At 38.8% G+C, this 19,459-nt stretch overlaps 1 protein-coding gene across 2 annotated transcripts in view; it reads left to right on the plus strand.

The window, feature by feature from the left end:
- Positions 1–692: 692 nt before the first annotated feature.
- MED4 (mediator complex subunit 4) overlaps positions 693–19,459 on the plus strand; it is a 25,518-nt gene continuing 6,751 nt past the window's right edge. Inside the window, exons 1-5 of one of the 2 annotated variants that reach the window (XM_070086085.1) lie at positions 693–952; positions 3,062–3,176; positions 11,047–11,166; positions 11,304–11,475; positions 14,501–14,605. In XM_070086085.1, coding sequence (XP_069942186.1) covers positions 888–952; positions 3,062–3,176; positions 11,047–11,166; positions 11,304–11,475; positions 14,501–14,605 — 577 coding nt within the window. In that variant the 5' untranslated portion in view covers positions 693–887. The remainder of the gene's footprint in view (positions 953–3,061; positions 3,177–11,046; positions 11,167–11,303; positions 11,476–14,500; positions 14,606–19,459) is intronic. The other variant, XM_070086086.1, reaches the window with a different exon arrangement.

Here is a 19,459-nt window from a genome sequence, read left to right on the forward strand (position 1 = left end):
ATTACAGCAGTTGGATATGCTGAATGTTGAAGACAGAGTAAAACAACTGAAGCTAAATCATGTTTATAAAACTGCTCACAAACAGTGTCCAGAATATCTTGCTGTCAATTTTGTCAAGGTTGGGAACCAAAGCAATCATAGTACTAGGGGGAGAGAGCACAACTTTGTAGTATCCACAGTCAGTGGCCAGGCTTCAAACACCTTTTATTGTACAGTAATAAAGGAATGGAACAGACTGCCCGCACATGTCAAAGCCAGTCATAGCATGAACCAGTTCAAGAAGAGTGCCAAAAGGTGTCTGATGAATGTAGCTACAGAAAGGGAGGGAATGATTTTCTATTTTTTAGCTAACATACGTGTAAATTTTACCTTATTCCTAGTAATGACTCTCGTATTGTAGCTAGTCTTAATGACCCTCGTGTAGTAGATAGTCTTTTTAGTATGATAATAAGATGTTATCTTCATTATAAAATAATAAGAAAATATTATAACCTTTATATTATAATAATAAGGTAAAGGGACCCCAATGGAAATAAGTCACTCTGTCTGACTTTTTTGGGTTATCCTAGGTTCTCTACACATAAACTGCTATGTATGATAATTCTATGTAACTGTATTTGTGTATACCTGAATAAACTTACTTACTTACTTACCTACTAAAGAGTCAATTACAATTGTGTAGTAGAAGTTGACACAAGGTGTATGATGGGGTGATGGTGGCCCTTAACAACCCCAGACACAACAACAACATTACTAACATTAGTGTAGCAAGCACTTCATGTATTGATAACACTCATCACTGAGCCCAGCTTAACCTAGGGAGGCTGCACTCAACTACCATACACTCGACATATTGTGGAGTGACAGGAGAGAGAGAGTAGCAGAGTATGGCGTCCATCAGCACCAGGGAGAAACTTTTGTCTCTCATTGACGACACTGAATTAATATCAAAGTAATTATATATAGCTATTTGTTTACAAGATGGTAGAGTTTAACAATAAGTAAGTAAATAAGTTTATTTAGGCACAGGTACACATGAGTATATCATAGTACACTACCCCGGTGGAAGTAAATCACTATTTTCTTGCGTTATCTTTGATAATTTATGCATATGTTGCCATTATGATAATTTGTGATAAGATAAGATAAGATTTCGTTCGGATTTTTAACCCCTGGGTTAGCCACCCAGGATAACCCAAGAAAGTCAGTGCGTCATTGAGGACTGTCTGACTTATTTCCATTGGGGTCCTTAATCTTGTCCCCCAGGATGCAACCCACACCATTCGACTAACACCCAGGTACCTATTTGCTGCTAGGTGAACAGGGCAATAGGTGTAAGGAAACGTGTCGGAATTTCCACCCGCCGGGAATCGAACCCGGGCCCTCCGTGTGTGAAGCGGGAGCTTTAGCCACCAGACCACTGTACATGTAACTAAATCAATTAACTTACCTAGGATAACCCCCCAAAAAGTCGAAGTGACTTATTTCCAAGGTGTTTGTGTTATAGATGTAGTTAAGAGGAGGATTGTAAGTATTTAATGACATTTTATTTTGATTAATAACTCTAAGAGTTAATATTTCAAGATAACTTAAGACTGCCAAACATTGTGTCCTATTTTCCTTGGGATCCTTGGATTCTCCCTTAGGATGTGATCAACAACAGCCAACTAACTTGTAAGTGCCTATTTACAGCTAGATTAACTGAGACAGTGGGTATTAGAAGAGGCCCACGTCTTCACCCACCGCAGGATCGGATCTGGGTCTTTATTGTGGGCTGAAGGCACTACCACTGAGCCATAGCCACCATTATGTTGTAAGGTCAATATATACTTTGTTTCCTGGTCATAACCTTATTAACATTACACACTTATCACAACGTTTCCATATCCTTAACAATGGAAACACTGATCTTTCATGGAAATTATCATTTATTTTAGTGGTTCGTATGTCGGGTTGCACACGGCCAGCAGTAACAGCCTGGTTGATCAGGCCCTGATCCACCAGGCCTGGTCAGAGACCAGGCCACGGGGGCAATGACCCCTGAAAAACTCTCCATAATAACACAGTAATAATGATGTACTAAACAGCAACACAACAGTGGTTGGTGGCTGGGTTGCTGGTCACTGGTCTCTGATTCACTGCCAACAACAATGACCCACCTGCAGTCACCCACTGTTTCTCATTGCTTTCCTTCACTATTATGATTGTAACCAGATATAAACATGTAAATAGTTCATTACCACTGTAACTTGTTTAGTTATCAAAACTTCGTGGCCCAGTCCCTGGACACAATATGTGCCTCTGTGATCTTTTGACTACCTCCCACACCATAGGTATGGGGTGCCCTACAAAGATATTAAACTATATTTGTCAATATTTATTATTCTAGGTTAGGCTGGGTTAGGTTAAAATAATGAAAGCTAGTGGGGTGGTCCAGGTTTTTCTTGCTGGTGGTTGTTTTGGGGGAAGCTACGACCAATAACCCACTGCCTCATCATCATCAATTATCATGGATATACATATAGGTAACTAGGCTTTGAAATAAGCTAAGTAGGATAACAGTTCTTAGCCTGTAAAATTGATTTGTGCTAAATAAAATTATTGCTCATTGCCTATTAAATAATACAGTACTAATAAAAATTATGAATTTCATTATTGTATTACAATTTACAAATGAAGTCCAAGACATGAATTTACCATTCATCACTGCATGCTGGCTATGCAAAATACTGTAAACGAGTCGTACCAAATGCCAAATTAGATCTCGGATTACTGTAACAAACCGAAAGGGACTCATTAATTTTCACAATGGAGTAAATTGGAATAACTGATATAGCTAATGATCATTTACCATATTTTGTTTAAAACATATGCTGTAGATCTGTTTTACAGTAGGGTTCTGTACTTATAAGATTACTTGTAGAGAATTGAGATTTATTGATGATACAGGTATTTTAGTTTTTTTTCATTAGTTCCCTTGCTTATATAACACTTGATGATAGTTTTTTTTTTTTTTTTTTTTTTTGCAATACTGTACATTTTTCTTTCTTTCCCACTTTAGAGAACTGCTAGAAAATAGCATTGCACCAAAGCAGCAGCGACTTTCTGCCAGTGAACTAGCCCAACTGGTTGAGCTCCTCATCCTCAAAGATGCTGAACTGAAGGACACTATAAAGGCTAGTGATAGAGAAACATTAATTTTTCCTCTTCATAATAATACAGTATTTAATAAATTTTATTAACCTGTAAATGGTCCAAACGTATATATACGTTTTATGTGTCCTACATTTAACATTGCCACGATAAGCCTGAGTCACCTAGACATGTGAGAATGGGTGTGAGCACTCACTGTGCACCATATTAAAATAATTGGGGATGCCTGGGTACCATATGCTCTTTTTTCCTATTAAAAAACTTTTTTTTTTTTCTCAGTACGGTAGTGAACGTATATATACGTTTGGACCGTTTACGGGTTAAATGACATTAACCCTTTCAGGGTCGACAGGCCCTCTCAGAGACTCGTTCTCAGGGTCGGCCAAATTTAAGAAAAAAAAAATTATTTTTTCTTATGAAAAGATAGAGAATATTTTCCCGATCATAACGACACCAAAAGTGTGAAATTTGATAGAAAACTTACGGAATTATGCTCTCGCGAAGTTAGCGATCTCAACGATGTTTACGCATCGGCGCTTTTGCCCACTTTGAGCCCTATTTTCGGCCAATTCCACTATACATGTACTTGTTGACAAAAATCATAACTATTTCGCTAGAATTCCATTTTTTCTATCGAATGAGTACAAGAAACCACCCATTTACCGATTTCAACTATCCAATACAGTGGTCAGAATTTAGCAATTTTGCCAATTTCACACAAATTTCAAAAGATGCCAATTTCTGAATAGGGTCCAGAATAAACAAGAAAGATATTCCTGGCACTAAAATAACATTTCCTCTGTTCATTAGTCACATCCCCACGCCCCACTTACATTCTTTTGCTTTCCACTTTGAATTTTTATTCTCACAAAAAAATAGAAGATTTACGATTATGCAGACTACTGCATTGATGTAGAAATGGTATAAATAATATCAGCGCACTTGTGAAAGAATATTAGACTCACCAGTTGACGTGTATTGGACGCATAGCATGATTTGTTTACTTTTGAACTTTGGTAAAAATCGAACATTTCTGATACTTTGAGCTCAATTTCAAGGTACAGTGGACCCCCGCATAATGTTGGCATTGCATAGTGTTAAATCTGCATAGCGATACATTTTATCGCTAAAATTTTGCCTCGCATAGTGCTAAAAAATTTGCTCAACGCGATTCGTCCGAGACACGTCCATGTGGCCTGAGCCAGCCTCACTTGTTCTGCCAGTGGCATTGTTTACAAGCCAGCCTCCGCGGTAACATTCAAGCATACAATCGGAACATTTCGTATTATTACAGCCTTTTTATAGTGATTTCACCTGAAAAATAAGTGACCATGGGCCCCAAGAAAGCTTCTAGTGCCAACCCTACAGGAATAAGGGTGAGAATTACTATGGAGATGAAGAAAGAGATCATTGCTAAGTACGAAAGTGGAGTGCGTGTCTCCGAGCTGGCCAGGTTGTATAGTAAACCCCAATCAACCATCGCTTCTATTGTGTCCAAGAGAACGGCAATCAAGGAAGCTGTTCTTGCCAAAGGTTTAACTGTGCTTTCGAAACAGAGATCGCAAGTGATAGAAGATGTTGAGAGACTGTTATTGGTGTGGATAAACGAAAAACAGATAGCAGGCGATAGCATCTCTCAAGCGATCATAAGTGAAAAGGCTAGGAAGTTGCACGAGGATTTAATTAGAAAAATGCCTGCAACTAGTGGTGATGCGAGTGAATTTAAGGCCAGCAAAGGTTGGTTTGAGAGATTTAAGAGGCGTAGTGGCATACATAGTGTGATAAGGCATGGTGAGGCTGCCAGTTCGGACCAAAAAGCAGCTGAAAAATATGTGCATGAATTCGAGGAGTACATAGACAGTGAAGGACTGAAACCTGAACAAGTGTTTAATTGGGACGAAACAGGCCTGTTTTGGAAGAAAATGCCAAGCAGGACCTACATTACTCAGGAGGAAAAGGCACTCCCAGGACATAAGCCTATGAAAGACAGGCTTACTCTTCTCATGTGTGCCAATGCTAGTGGTGATTGCAAAGTGAAGCCTTTATTAGTGTATCACTCTGAAACTCCCAGAGCATTCAGGCAAAAGAATATCCTCAAGGCTAATTTGTGTGTGCTGTGGAGGGCAAACAATAAGGCATGGGTCACTATTCAATTCAATTCAAACTTTATTCTCTATAAGTATTACAATGCTGAGTTTACAGAATTTGGTTATTGTGTGGTTTACATGTAGTAAAATAATAATTACAGAGTGTACCACTAGAACGCCTAGCATGGCTAGGCATTTCGGGCAGACTTATATTAAATCTTAGGTTTAAAATGTTACAGAATTATGAGATAAGTTGGTATTATGGCTAAGTGACTAAATACTAGTTGTGAGTTTAGCAATGTGAATGCTTTTGTTTTGGCACTATACATAGTTTCAGTATTGGAGTATCACAGGCCAACTTTTGACTAGTTAAGATTCATTATTTTGAGATTGAGATTGATATTTCTGTTTATGGTCAAATGGGTGAGTGAGTGTAAGTGTGAACCACCAGGTGGTATTCGTATTATTAGTTGACAGGGTGTATCAGGAAGATAAGATGTTTTCTGATGGTAGTTTTGAAGGTGATGAATGTGTCTGCAGTTTTGGAATTTTCAGGTAGGGTGTTCCAGATTTTAGGGCCTTTGACATGCATTGAATTTTTGTAAAGGCTTAGTCGGACACGGGGAATGTCATAGAGATGTTTGTGTCTGGTGTTGTGCCTGTGGGTTCTGTCACAACTATCAAGAAAGCGTTTTAGGTCAAGGTTAATATTGGAATTTAAGGTCCTGTAGATGTAGATTGCACAGTAGTAAGTGTGGATGTACTGAACAGGGAGTAAGTTTAGATCTATGAAGAGTGGGGGGGTGTGTTGCCAGGGATGGGATTTAGTGATTATTCTTACTGCGGCTTTTTGTTGGGTTATTATTGGCTTTAGGTGTGTTGCTGCAGTTGAACCCCAAGCACAGATAGCATAGGTGAGGTATGGATATATAAGTGAATGGTATAGTGTGAGAAGGGCAGTTTGCGGCACGTAGTATAGTATCTTGGAGAGGATCCCAACCGTTTTGGATACTTTTTTGGTTATGTGTTGGATATGGGTGCTGAAGTTCAGGTTGTTGTCGAGGTATAGGCCTAGGAATTTGCCCTCATTATGCCTGGTAATTAGAGTGTTGTCGATCTTAATGTTAATTTGCGCATCTCCTGCTCTGCTACCAAACATAATGTAGTAGGTTTTGTCAACGTTAAGCGTAAGTTTATTGGCTGTCATCCAAGTCGATATTTTGATCAGCTCCTCATTAACAATGGTGTTGAGGGTTGCAAGATTAGGGTGAGAGATGACATAAGTCGTGTCGTCAGCAAAGAGAATGGGGTTCAGGTGTCGAGATACGTTTGGAAGATCATTGATGTATATGAGGAAGAGCAGGGGACCAAGGACACTTCCCTGTGGAACTCCAGTATCAAGTGGCTGTTGATAAATTAGACACATGTGCAACTCTTGGGTATCTTTATTGAGGAAACGTTTCGCCACACAGTGGCTTCATCAGTCCATACAAAGGAGAATCTTGAAGAACAGGAGGAGAATGAGGTAATCAGTCCCTCAACCTTGAGTCGATGTGGTCAGTCCATCAATCTTGAATAGAATACGGCATATGTGCTGAGAAGGAGCTTATAAACCGTTGGCAGGAGAGGTGCAGCAGTCATAGGTCGTGTAACATTTGTTCAATGTTGAAGTAGGTCGTGCCCAAGAATTAGGCAAGCGAAGAATTCCCAAGTATTAAGATCCCAAGAAGTTGCAGTGTCTGACAGGTTTGTAGATGAATGGTTCAGAGAACCGACATGTTGATAAATTAGACACATGTGCAACTCTTGGGTATCTTTATTGAGGAAACGTTTCGCCACACAGTGGCTTCATCAGTCCATACAAAGGAGAATCTTGAAGAACAGGAGGAGAATGAGGTAATCAGTCCCTCAACCTTGAGTCGATGTGGTCAGTCCATGGCTGTGTTGATGCTGTGTCTTTAATGGTGACATACTGATACCTATTAGTAAGGTAAGATTTGAAATATGCAAGCGCATGGCCTCTTATACCATAATGGTCAAGTTTGTGGAGTAGGATGCCGTGGTCTACTGTGTCAAAAGCTTTTCTTAGGTCAATAAAAATTCCTAGTGGATATTCCTTATTTTCCAATGCTGTGTAAAGCAGATCTAGCATTTTTATAATTGCATCGTTAGTGCTTTTATTTTCCCTGAATCCAAATTGGCAGGGGTTGAGCATGTTTTGTGACGTTATAAATGAATATAGTCTCCTGTGCACGAGTTTCTCAAAGATTTTGGATAGCAATGGTAAGTTTGATATTGGCCTATAGTTGTTTAAATCTGTAGGGTCACCACCTTTATGTATTGGTGTAACCCTTGCCGTCTTGAGTAGTTTCGGGAAGGTGCTAGCTTCTAGTGACTTGTTAAAAAGCAGTGAGATAGTATGTGAGAGGACATGGGCCACTCTCTTGTACAATAATGGTGGGACATGAGACAGATTCCCTGAGTTATTTTTAAGTGACTTTATAATCTCGGTGACTTCCGTGGGCTCAGTTGGAGCAAGATAGAAGGAATTTGGGAAATTCCCATCTAGGTAGTCCCCGGCATGGGCATTGGTACGTGGGATTTTATTGGCGAGATTAGAACCTATGGTTGAGAAGAAGTCGTTTATCTTGTTAGCTTTGTCAGTGGGATGTAGTGGTGTTTCATTAGGTTTAGTTAGGACAATATTCTTGTTTTTTTTTCAGTTTGTGGGTCCCTAGAATCTGAGAGAGTGTTTTCCAGGTCTTTTTTATATCTCCTCTTGTGTCAGTGAATCTACTGGAGTAGTATAGTTGTTTGGCTTTCTTTATTACTTTGGTGAGGACTGATGAATAGTGTTTAAGAATATCTTTGTGTATTAAGCCCTGTCTATATTACTTTTCATATTGGTGTTTCTTATCAATGGATTTCAGAATGGTGCTGGTTAGCCATGGGCAACCAAGCCGTTTGTTTGTGATCTGTTTCGTTTTTATAGGACAATGTTTGTTGTATAGTCTAGGTAATTTGTTAAGAAAAATGTCTGTCCAGTCGTCAATACCATTGGCCTTGGAGAATTCTGTAGGCCAGTCAACAGTCTCTAGGTCAGCTGTGAACTTCCTTATTGAGGCCTCATCATGGAGTCTAAATGAGACTTTGTTGTATTCAAGTGGTGGTTTACTAATGTTTGTCAAGAGGAAGGTAGGGTAGTGGTCTGTAGTGCTATCTGTGATTATCCCTGATTTAAGGGGGGCTAGTATATTGGTCCATATGTGGTCTATTATGGTTGCACTTGTTTCAGTGAGCCTGGTTGGTTTAGTTATTGTTGGTATGAGAAGTGTGTTGTTCATATTGTTGATGAAATCAGTTACAGGCTGATCATCTAGTAGGCCAAGGTTGATGTTGAAGTCTCCAGCTAAGAGAAGGTGGTGCTTATTCATTTGGTTGTTTGTTATTAGTGCCTTTAATTTCTCACTGAAGTTTGGGATGTTAGTGTGGGGTATCCGGTAAATGGCACCGATTGTTATAGGCATCTTAAGGTTTTTTACAGTAAAATTAGCAAAAATGTATTCTCCATATTCATCACTAAAGCAATTGGTGCTGATACAAGATAATTGGTTAGAGTAATAGATTGCAATACCACCCCCAACTTGGTATGGTCTGCAGTTGTGGATTGCTGTGTATCCTGGTAGAGGGTAGATATCTATTGTGTCCTGTTTTAGCCAGGTCTCGGTAAGAATAATGCAGGAGAAGGGTGTCTTTAGTGATTCAAGGAGTGCCAGGAGGTCATCATAGTATTTGCTTAAGGACCTGATGTTGTAGTTAAGTACTGATAGACTTTTATCATTGTTTAGGATAGTGCTGGCTTGTGATGCTGTGTAGTAAAGGCAGTTACTTTCCAATAGGTTTTGATTGTGTGTCAGATTATGTAGGCTTAGATCAGGGTCAACGTGATCAATCATCTTCTAGGTTTAAATTATGGTTATTTATATCCTGAGTTGTGTGTTGAGTTTTAGTACTGATATCTGTAGTGGTGGGAAGTTTGGACAAGTATATAGCTATAGCATTTTGGTCATGTAGAGTATAGTCACTAGGGACTTTTTCTATGACTGGTTACACCAAGCATTTGCCCCCACTGTGAAAAATTACGTAACTGAAAAGAAATTAGACCTTAAGTGCCTCCTGGTGTTAGACAATGCCCCTGGTCATCCTAGAGACTTGGCAGAGCGACTTTGTGGGGACATGAGCTTCGTTAAGGTGAAGTTTTTGCTTCCTAATACCACTCCTCTCCTGCAGCCCATGGACCAGCAGGTTATTGCAAACTTCAAAAAACTGTACACAAAAGCTCTGTTTGAAAGGTGCTTTGTAGTGACCTCACAAACTCGATTGACTCTAAGAGAGTTTTGGAGAGAGCACTTTAATATCCTCAATTGTATAAACCTTATAGGTAAGGCTTGGGAGGGAGTGACTAAGAGGACCTTGAACTCTGCTTGGAAGAAACTGTGGCCAGAATGTGTAGACCAAAGGGATTTTGAAAGATTTGAGGCTAACCCTGAGAATCCTATGCCAGTTGAGGAATCAGTTGTGGCATTGGGGAAGTCCTTGGGGTTGGAGGTTAGTGGGGAGGATGTGGAAGAGTTGGTGGAGGAGGACAATGAAGAACTAACCACTGATGAGCTGCTAGATCAACTTCAACAGCAAGAGGCCACACCTGAGGAAATTGTTTCGGAGGAGGGGAGAGAGAAATTGAAGAAGTTGCCTACTTCAAAGATTAAGGAAATCTGTGCAAAGTGGCTTGAAGTGCAAACCTTCATGGATGAAAATCACCCTCAGACAGCTATTGCAAGCCGTGCTGGTGACTATTACACTGACACTGTTGTGAAACACTTTAGGAAAGTCATAAAGGAACGAGAGGTACAGGCCACTATGGACAGATATGTTGTGAGACAGAAGTCCAGTGACTCTGAAGCTGGTCCTAGTGGCATTAAAAGAAGGGAAGCAACCCCGGAAAAGGACTTGACACCTCAAGTCCTAATGGAAAGGGATTCCCCTTCTAAACACTAAAACCATCCAGTCTCCCCTCCTCCCATCCCATCAATCATCACCACATCTTCAATAAAGGTAAGTGTCATGTAACTGTGCATGTTTTCTTAAGTTTGTGTGTATTAAAATTAATATTTCATGTGGTAAAAATTTTTTTTTCATACTTTTGGGTGTCTTGCACGGATTAATTTGATTTCCATTATTTCTTATGGGGAAAATTAATTTGCATAACGATAATTTCGCATAACATTGAGCTCTCAGGAACGGATTAATAGCGTTATGCGGGGGTCCACTGTACTTTTCTTTGTAAAACCAGTCAAAATCATCTCAATTTCTGTAATATGTCTTCCATTCTATAAAATGAGACCAGGAAAACTAGAATACAACAATAAACACCATACGAAAATATAGTGCGAAGTCGCTGTTTTAATCCAAAAACACGGTCAAAGTTTTTTTTTTCTCATTACGCACTCTGTGCTGCAGGATTTTTTTTTATACTGCGCACATTGACCACATAGACCCATTCTTTCATATGTAGGCCTACCAGCTTTCTCTCACTAGATTTGAGGGCGCTAGAATTTAGGCGTACTAGTACGTCAAAAACCCTGGCTCGTAAGCCATACTAGTACGGCCGAAACCCTGAAAGGGTTAAGCATGTTAAAAGTAATTTATGATTAATTTGTAATTAATTTTTTTAAGTATATCTGATAAATAATTGACTTATTATTTATGTTAAGTAAAATTTGACTCTCTTGCCCTTTATGAGCAGCTGGCAAATGATCAAGCCAGAATAGCAGGGATCATGGAAACTGTTCAGGCAGAGGTGGACAAGCATGACCAAATGATCCTCCAGCTTGAGAAACAACTGCATGATGCCCATCACACCTTGGTGAGCGAGGAAAACTGTATAGCACAAGCATTTTGTACTGGAATTTGTAATACTGTACTGTTCACTATTCTGTTTCATTCAGTCCATGTATCTTGTATCAGACAATTGTTTCATCTTTTGCTCTTTAACGTCCCTAGAGTGTTGCATTATATCAAGCCCGACAGAAAATGCAGAGTATTGTAAGAGCCAATAAGCGCCCTGTCAACAGCGAGGAGCTTATTAAGTATGCTCACCGCATCTCCTCTACATATTCTGTTACCGCCCCTGACACATGGCAGCAAGGTGACCCAAGAAGACCATACCCCATTGGTTAGTACTGTACTTACATTGTACATATATATTTTTGTTCAAAATTAAATTATAGAATACTACTGTAGTACAGTTTATAAATTTATATTTTTCTTATTTTAGAAATTTAAACTTTCTTCTGTTTATCAGTGGCAGGGGAAAAAAAGATTCATAGGGCTTTTTCCTATAGAAAAGTAGCTGCAATGGAAAAATAACAAGGAAATACAAAAAGTCAAATGATGGGTATTAACCCTTAAACTGTCCAAACAAATTTACGTTCACATGCGTAGTGCTCCAAAAGTAGATCTATGTTTTTTTACATATTTTCGAATATAACAAAAAAAAAAAGTAGCTCAAAGTTTTTTTTTACATATTTTCGAATATAACAAAAAAAAGTAGATCAAAGTTTTTTACACGTTTTCATATGTAAAAAAAAAAAAAAATACGTTTTTTTACATATTTTCAAATGTTGAAAAAACGTAGATCTACGTTTGGACAGTTAAGGGTTAATTATATGAAGACCTTTATCCAATGATCCCACCCTAAATGGAAAAGCACAAATAAAAAAAAATATCTACAAAGCTAATACAGTGGTATCTTGGAATACAAATTTATTTATTTCCAGAAGGCTTTTCAAGTGCCGATACCGAACAAATTTGTTCCCATGAGGAATAATGTAAATTAGATTAACCCGTTTCAGACTCCCAAAAATACTTACAAAAGCACTTACATAAATACACTTACATAATTGTTTGAGTTTTGAGCTTTTCGTATCCCGAGGTGCCACTGTGTAATATTTTTAACACATCTAAGGAGCACGTACAAAGTAACTATCAAGCCTGATGCCTCTGAGACACATGACACCCGCCTGGACTTTTCTGGTGAATGATCCACCCCTGGAAGACTGGCTTCAGTATAACTCTAAATTTAGATAACAATGGCAAGTAATACATGGGGCCATTGCCATGTCAGGCATTAGACAGGCAGTAAATGGCTGCCTCCTCTTAAAGTACTGTAGTTAGCCAGAGGGTTAGAGTTACTCTCTTGGTTATGCTTTATTATAATTATTATAATCATGGGGAGTGCTAAACCCGTAGGATTATACAGCACGCGGGGGGGTGGAAGGTATTCAGGCTCACTTCAGGGAACCTGAGCACAGATCCAATTCCCTAGATCACAAACCCCTTACCAGTATCAGGGAACCTCCCTTGAGGGGGTCTTGATTATACAACAACACCTTCATGGGTAGAAATTTTTTTTTGAATTTCTGATCTTGTTGATTTGCCGGTACTTCCGGCCCAGGTCTTCTCCAGATGGTGACCCAGCGGAATTTCTGATTTTGGATACATCCAGAATAATACAGCTGCATGTACATTATGCATGTACTTTAAAAAAAAATACCCATTCCCATCCAGTTCTCTCTTCTTGGGTGACCTGGCAATGAAACATGGACTTTGAGAACAGAAAAAATAATTGGTTATATAGAAAAGTTGTAGGCCAAAGAATAAGATAATACTTGGCAAATTGAGTATGGAAACACTACTTAGAGCATTCAGCTAATGCTTATGTGGACTATCTGGTGGGTGTAGGTACAATGGTCAAACGGACACCTCCACCAAAGAAAGAGAGGTTAATAGAAAAGAAAATGAAATCCCTAAGAATAAAAAAAATATGGCAGATGGCAGAACATAGAAAAAGCAGAGCGCCTCCCCAGTAAATGGCACCCCATGTGGCACTTCCCAGGTGAACTGAATAACTGTATCACATTCGCACAATACATATACACATTGTATTAATCTGCCCATTTTCCCTTACAATCAGTAAATGTTTGTTTTGAGAAAATACTATACAGTACCAAGAATATAAATTGTTCTCAGCCAAGTCACATACATGTATTTCTATTAGCTACAGTTTTTCTAAAAATAAGGCAATTAATATACAGTACAGTACATTTTTTTTTTTTTAACAAGTCGGCCGTCTCCCACCGAAGCAGGGTGACCCAAAAAGAAAGAAAATCCCCAAAAAGAAAATACTTTCATCATCATTCAACACTTTCACCTCACTCACACATAATCACTGTTTTTGCAGAGGTGCTCAGAATACAACAGTTTAGAAGCATATCTTCTTTATTTCTTTCAACACACCGACCGTATCCCACCGAGGCAGGGTGGCCCAAAAGGAAAAACAAAAGTTTCTCCTTATACATTTAGTAATATATACAGGAGAAGAGGTTACTAGCCACTTGCTCCCGGCATTTTAGTCGCCTCTTACAACACGCATGGCTTACGGAGGAAGAATTTTGTTCCACTTCCCCATGGAGATAAGAGGAAATAAACAAGAATAAGAACTAGAAAGAAAATAGAAGAAAGCCCAGAGGGGTGTGTATATATATGCTTGTACATGTATGTGTAGTGTGACCTAAGTGTAAGTAGAAGAAGCAAGACATACCTGAAATCTTGCATGTTCATGAGACAGAAAAAAGGACACCAGCAATCCTACCATCATGTAAAACAATTACAGGCTTTTGTTTTACACTTGCTTGGCAGGGCGGTAGTACCTCCCTGGGCGGTTGCTGTCTACCAACTTACCAGCATATACGTACGTATAAAGATACACAACATATCCCTCCAAACTGCCAATATCCCAAACCCCTCCTTTAAAGTGCAGGCATTGTACTTTCCTGTGCATATATTTTTCAAATTGACACTTTTTTTTCAAATGTTATCATTCATGCAAGTGTTAGTAGATTTGGGTATTGATTGTTTATAGCTGGAAAGATTCCTAGAAACTTGTTGCTCTTTATTGTAGTCACAGCAAGACTGATTTTATCACTTTAAGTTTTGAAGGATGATGTACATACATTGTTTATCATTAATGAAGTTACTGCATGGGCAGGATTGCATTTGTTTGTGGCAAATCAAAAGTTATTGATCCCTGCAAGTAACAAATTTCAAAAAATAATAATTTGCTTTGGATGTTAAGGTGTGACAAAGTTCTTATTTAATGCACTTATACAAGGGTTAATTCATTATTTTTGTTTCTCTAGATTTAGAAATGCGAGCAGGATTTCTGGGCCAGAATGGGCAGCTCTTACACACACATTCCCACCTGACAGACTCGTTAACAAGAGGCCACCACGCCGGTAAGTATGGTGCGTCTCAAACTACTTTTTTCGTTCACTCGGTGTCTCGATGTAGCATGAAGTTGGGCCATGTTTGCCAAGTGGTCATGCACGATGGTATGTAGTAACATGTACTGTGTTCTTTAGTCTTTGGAATTCAGATGTGTATACGGTTTCAGGCATTATTGTTCTCCAGTTTCAGAGAGTAAAATGTTAAGAGAAGAAAGGAATGAGAGGAGCAGAGAAATGAATCCTCTCTATTTTTATCACTCAAAAACTGATAAGGAATATTTCATGGATGTTCTTTATCACAGAAATTTAATTTTAATTTTTTTATATTGCATTTGTCTGTTTCAAAAGTAATAAAACAAAAAATTATAGATATCTGGTTCCACTTTTAGTAATCCTTTATTTTAATAGAAAAGCAATACTAAATGGACATAGCAGCCAAATTCAAAGCAGAACCATGACATATCGATAGGAACCTGACTTTGAAGAATCAGATGATAACACTGAGGAAACCTGGGGTACTACTCAGTGATAGGGATGTTTACAGTGAGTTCAATACAACATTTCATCTTCACAGCCAAGTAAGGGGCTTGTGCCAGAGGCAGAATGTAGGGCAAGCCACATAACTGACTGGTTTCAAGAGTTGTCCTATACTGCTGACTGCCTAATCAACCAGACTGTTTCTACTAGCAGTATGCTGGCTTATAAAGCCTTCACAGTTTGATTGATCTGGAATTGTTTCCTCCCCTCAAGGGATGTGCCTTGATATCAGCCCATAAAGGCTCTTGATCCAAGGAATTAGACACTACCTTGGATTGAATGTGATAGCCTTCCATTCTTCCAAGTGCTGTATGATTCATACAGGTGAGCACTCCCCCATGAATGTAACAATAATAATTGCACGGAGCAGTCCAGCCTTCTTGAAAATTTGCCGTTTTAGTCTTTTAACCCTTTCAGGGTCCCCAGGCCCTCTCCGAGACTTGTTCTCAGGGTCACCAAATTTAAAAAAAAAAAAAATTATTTTTTCTTATGAAAAGATAGAGAACCTTTTCCCGATCATAATGACACCAAAAGTATGAAATTTGATGGAAAACTTACAGAATTATGCTCTCACAAAGTTAGTGGTCTCGACGATGTTTACGCATTGGCGATTTTGCCCACTTTGAGCCCTACTTTCGGCCAATTCCAGTGTACTAGTCGACAAAAATCATAACTGTTTTGCTAGAACTCCATTTTTTCTATCTAATGAGGACAAGAAACCACCCATTTACCGATTTCAACTATCCAATAAAGTGGTCAGAATTTAGCAATTTTGCCAATTTCACACAGATTTCAAAACATGACAATTTCCGAATAGGGTCCAGAATAAACAAGAAAGACATTCCTGGCACTAAAATAACAAGTTCTCTGTTTGTTAGTCACATCCCCAGGCCCCTCTTATATTTCTTTGGCTTTCCACTTTGAATTTTTTATTCTTACAAAAAATAGATTTACTGTTATGCACACTACTGCATTAGTGTAGAAATGGTATAAATAATATCAGCGCACTTGTGAAAGAATATTAGACTCACCAGTTGACGTGTATTGGATGCTTGGCATGATTTGTTTACTTTTGAACTTTGGTAAAAATCGAACATTTCTGCTACTTTGAGCTCAATTCAAGATACTTTTCATTGTAAAACCAGTCAAAATCATCTCAATTTCTGTAATATGTCTTCCATTCTATAAAATGAGACCAGAAAAACTAGAATACAACAATAAATACCATATGAAAATACAGTGCAAAATCACTGTTTTAATCCAAAAACACAAAGTTTTTTTTTTCTCATTACACACTGTGCACACTGACCACATAGATCCATTCTTTCATATGTAGGCCTACCACCTTTCTCTCACTAGATTTGAGGGCGCTAGAATTTAGGCGTACTAGTACGTCAAAAACCCTGGCTCGTAAGCCGTACTAGTACGGCTGAAACCCTGAAAGGGTTAATATTTCTGGTATCTGTCAGTAAGATATTAAAAAATGTAACTGTTTATGGTACCCCTGCTTTCCAGTGGGACTGTTCTACACTTCTTTTTATAGTTTTCACTTTAATATGCCACAAGGAACTATAAAGCATTGAAATGTCTGGTGAGAAGGAAGAATTGATGCAGAAAATGCAACAGAACCCCTGAAAATGTCACCATAGACACTATATAAAGCTGAAATCCTATGCAGGCTACTTGTCCAAATCTTAAGAAATCAGTGTAGATGGGAAGTTATAAGGTGTTTAGAAGGTTCTGCAGACTATTGTCTGACAACAAGCTTACCAGTACTTTAATTAAGTAATGGAAAGGATAAGAAAAATGACTGGTGGAACACTTGGAAAATGCTGAATTTCTTACACACTTCCACCATGACTTCAGGAATGTTAAGTAATGCCGTACAAACTTGACAGAGACAAACCAACAGTTGAAAATGTTGTAGACAGTAGTTTATCTCTATTTTTATTTTTATGTAGATTATTGTACAGTAAACTGCAATATTTCCTGTAGCTAGTAGTACCTGAGTGTTATTTTGTCTAATATATTTTGTAGCAGGCAAAACATGTTAATAAAGTACAGTGGTACCTTAAGATACGAACTTTTTTCGTTCCAGAAGGCTGTTTGAGTGCTGATACCGAACGAATTTGTTCCCAGGGGTAAATGTAAATGGGGAGCCTTTAATTGAGCTATGTGTAGAAAGAAATTTGGTAATAAGTAATACATATTTTATGAAAAAGAGGATAAATAAATATACAAGGTATGATGTAGCACGTAATGAAAGTAGTTTGTTAGATTTTGTATTGGTGGATAAAAGGTTGATGGGTAGGCTCCAGGATGTACATGTTTATAGAGGGGCAACTGATATATCGGATCATTATTTAGTTGTAGCTACAGTTAGAGTAAGAGGTAGATGGGAAAAGAGGAAGGTGGCAACAACAAGTAAGAGGGAGGTGAAAGTGTATAAACTAAGGGAGGAGGAAGTTCGGGCGAGATATAAGCGACTATTGGCAGAAAGGTGGGCTAGTGCAAAGATGAGTAGTGGGGGGGTTGAAGAGGGTTGGAATGGTTTTAAAAATGCAGTATTAGAATGTGGGGCAGAAGTTTGTGGTTATAGGAGGGTGGGGGCAGGAGGAAAGAAGAGTGATTGGTGGAATGATGAAGTAAAGGGTGTGATAAAAGAGAAAAAGGTAGCTTATGAGAGGTTTTTACAAAGCAGAAGTGTTATAAGAAGAGCAGAGTATATGGAGAGTAAAAGAAAGGTGAAGAGAGTGGTGAGAGAGTGCAAAAGGAGAGCAGATGAAAGAGTGGGAGAGGCACTGTCAAGAAATTTTAATGAAAATAAGAAAAAATTTTGGAGTGAGTTAAACAAGTTAAGAAAGCCTAGGGAAAGTATGGATTTGTCAGTTAAAAACAGAGTAGGGGAGTTAGTAGATGGGGAGAGGGAGGTATTAGGTAGATGGCGAGAATATTTTGAGGAACTTTTAAATGTTGAGGAAGAAAGGGAGGCGGTAATTTCATGCACTGGCCAGGGAGGTATACCATCTTTTAGGAGTGAAGAAGAGCAGAATGTAAGTGTGGTGGAGGTACAAGAGGCATTACGTAGAATGAAAGGGGGTAAAGCAGCTGGAACTGATGGGATCATGACAGAAATGTTAAAAGCAGGGGGGGATATAGTGTTGGAGTGGTTGGTACTTTTGTTTAATAAATGTATGTAAGAGGGGAAGGTACCTAGGGATTGGCGGAGAGCATGTATAGTCCCTTTATATAAAGGGAAAGGGGACAAGAGAGATTGTAAAAATTATAGAGGAATAAGTTTACTGAGTATACCAGGAAAAGTATACAGTAGGGTTATACAGTGGACCCCCGCATAACGATGGCATCACATAGCGATTTTTCCGCATACCGATTACTTTTATCGCAAAATTTTTGCCGCGCATACCGATTAAAAACCCGCTTACCGATTTTCGTCCGAGACGCGTCCAATGTGCCCTCACATGTGCCGGCCGTCCCATTGTTTACCAGCCAGCCTCCGCGGTAACATCCAAGCATACACTCGGAATATTTCGTATTATTACAGTGTTTTCGGTGGTGTTTCTGGAAAATAAGTGACCATGGGCCCCAAGAAAGCTTCTAGTGCCAACCCTGTGGTAAAAAGGGTGAGAATTAGTATGGAAATTAAGAAAGATTTTGAAGGGTTTGGGGCTAACCCTGAGAAGCCTATGCCAGTTGTGGAATCCATTGTGCCTACTTCAAAGATTAAGGAAATGTGTGCACAGTGGGTTGAACTGCAAACCTTTATAGATGAAAATCACCCTGACACAGCTGTTGCAAGCCGTGCTGGTGACTATTTCAATGACAATGTTGTGGCCCATTTTAGACAAATCGTAAAGGAACGGGAGGTACAGAGCTCTATGGACAGATTTGTTGTGCGACAGAGGTCCAGTGACTCTCAAGCTGGTCCTAGTGGCATTAAAAGAAGAAGGGAAGTAACCCCAGAAAAGGACTTACTACCTCAAGTCCTAATGGAAGGGGATTCCCCTTCTAAACAGTAAGAAGATAATGCTCTCCCCTCCTCCCATCCCATCAATCATCACCAGATCTTCAATAAAAGTAAGTGTCATTTAATTGTGCATGCCTTTTTCAGTTTGTGTGTATTAAAATTAACATTTCATGTGGTAAAAAAAATTTTTTTTTCATACTTTTGGGCGTCTTGCACGGATTAATTTTATTTCCATTATTTCTTATGGGGAAAATTCATTCGCATAACGATTATTTCGCATAACGATTATCCCTCTTGCACGGATTAAAATCGTTAACCGGGGGTCCACTGTAATTGAAAGAATTAGAGGT

The sequence above is a fragment of the Cherax quadricarinatus genome, chromosome 18 (assembly GCF_038502225.1).
Source record: "Cherax quadricarinatus isolate ZL_2023a chromosome 18, ASM3850222v1, whole genome shotgun sequence".
Lineage (NCBI taxonomy): Eukaryota > Metazoa > Arthropoda > Malacostraca > Decapoda > Parastacidae > Cherax > Cherax quadricarinatus.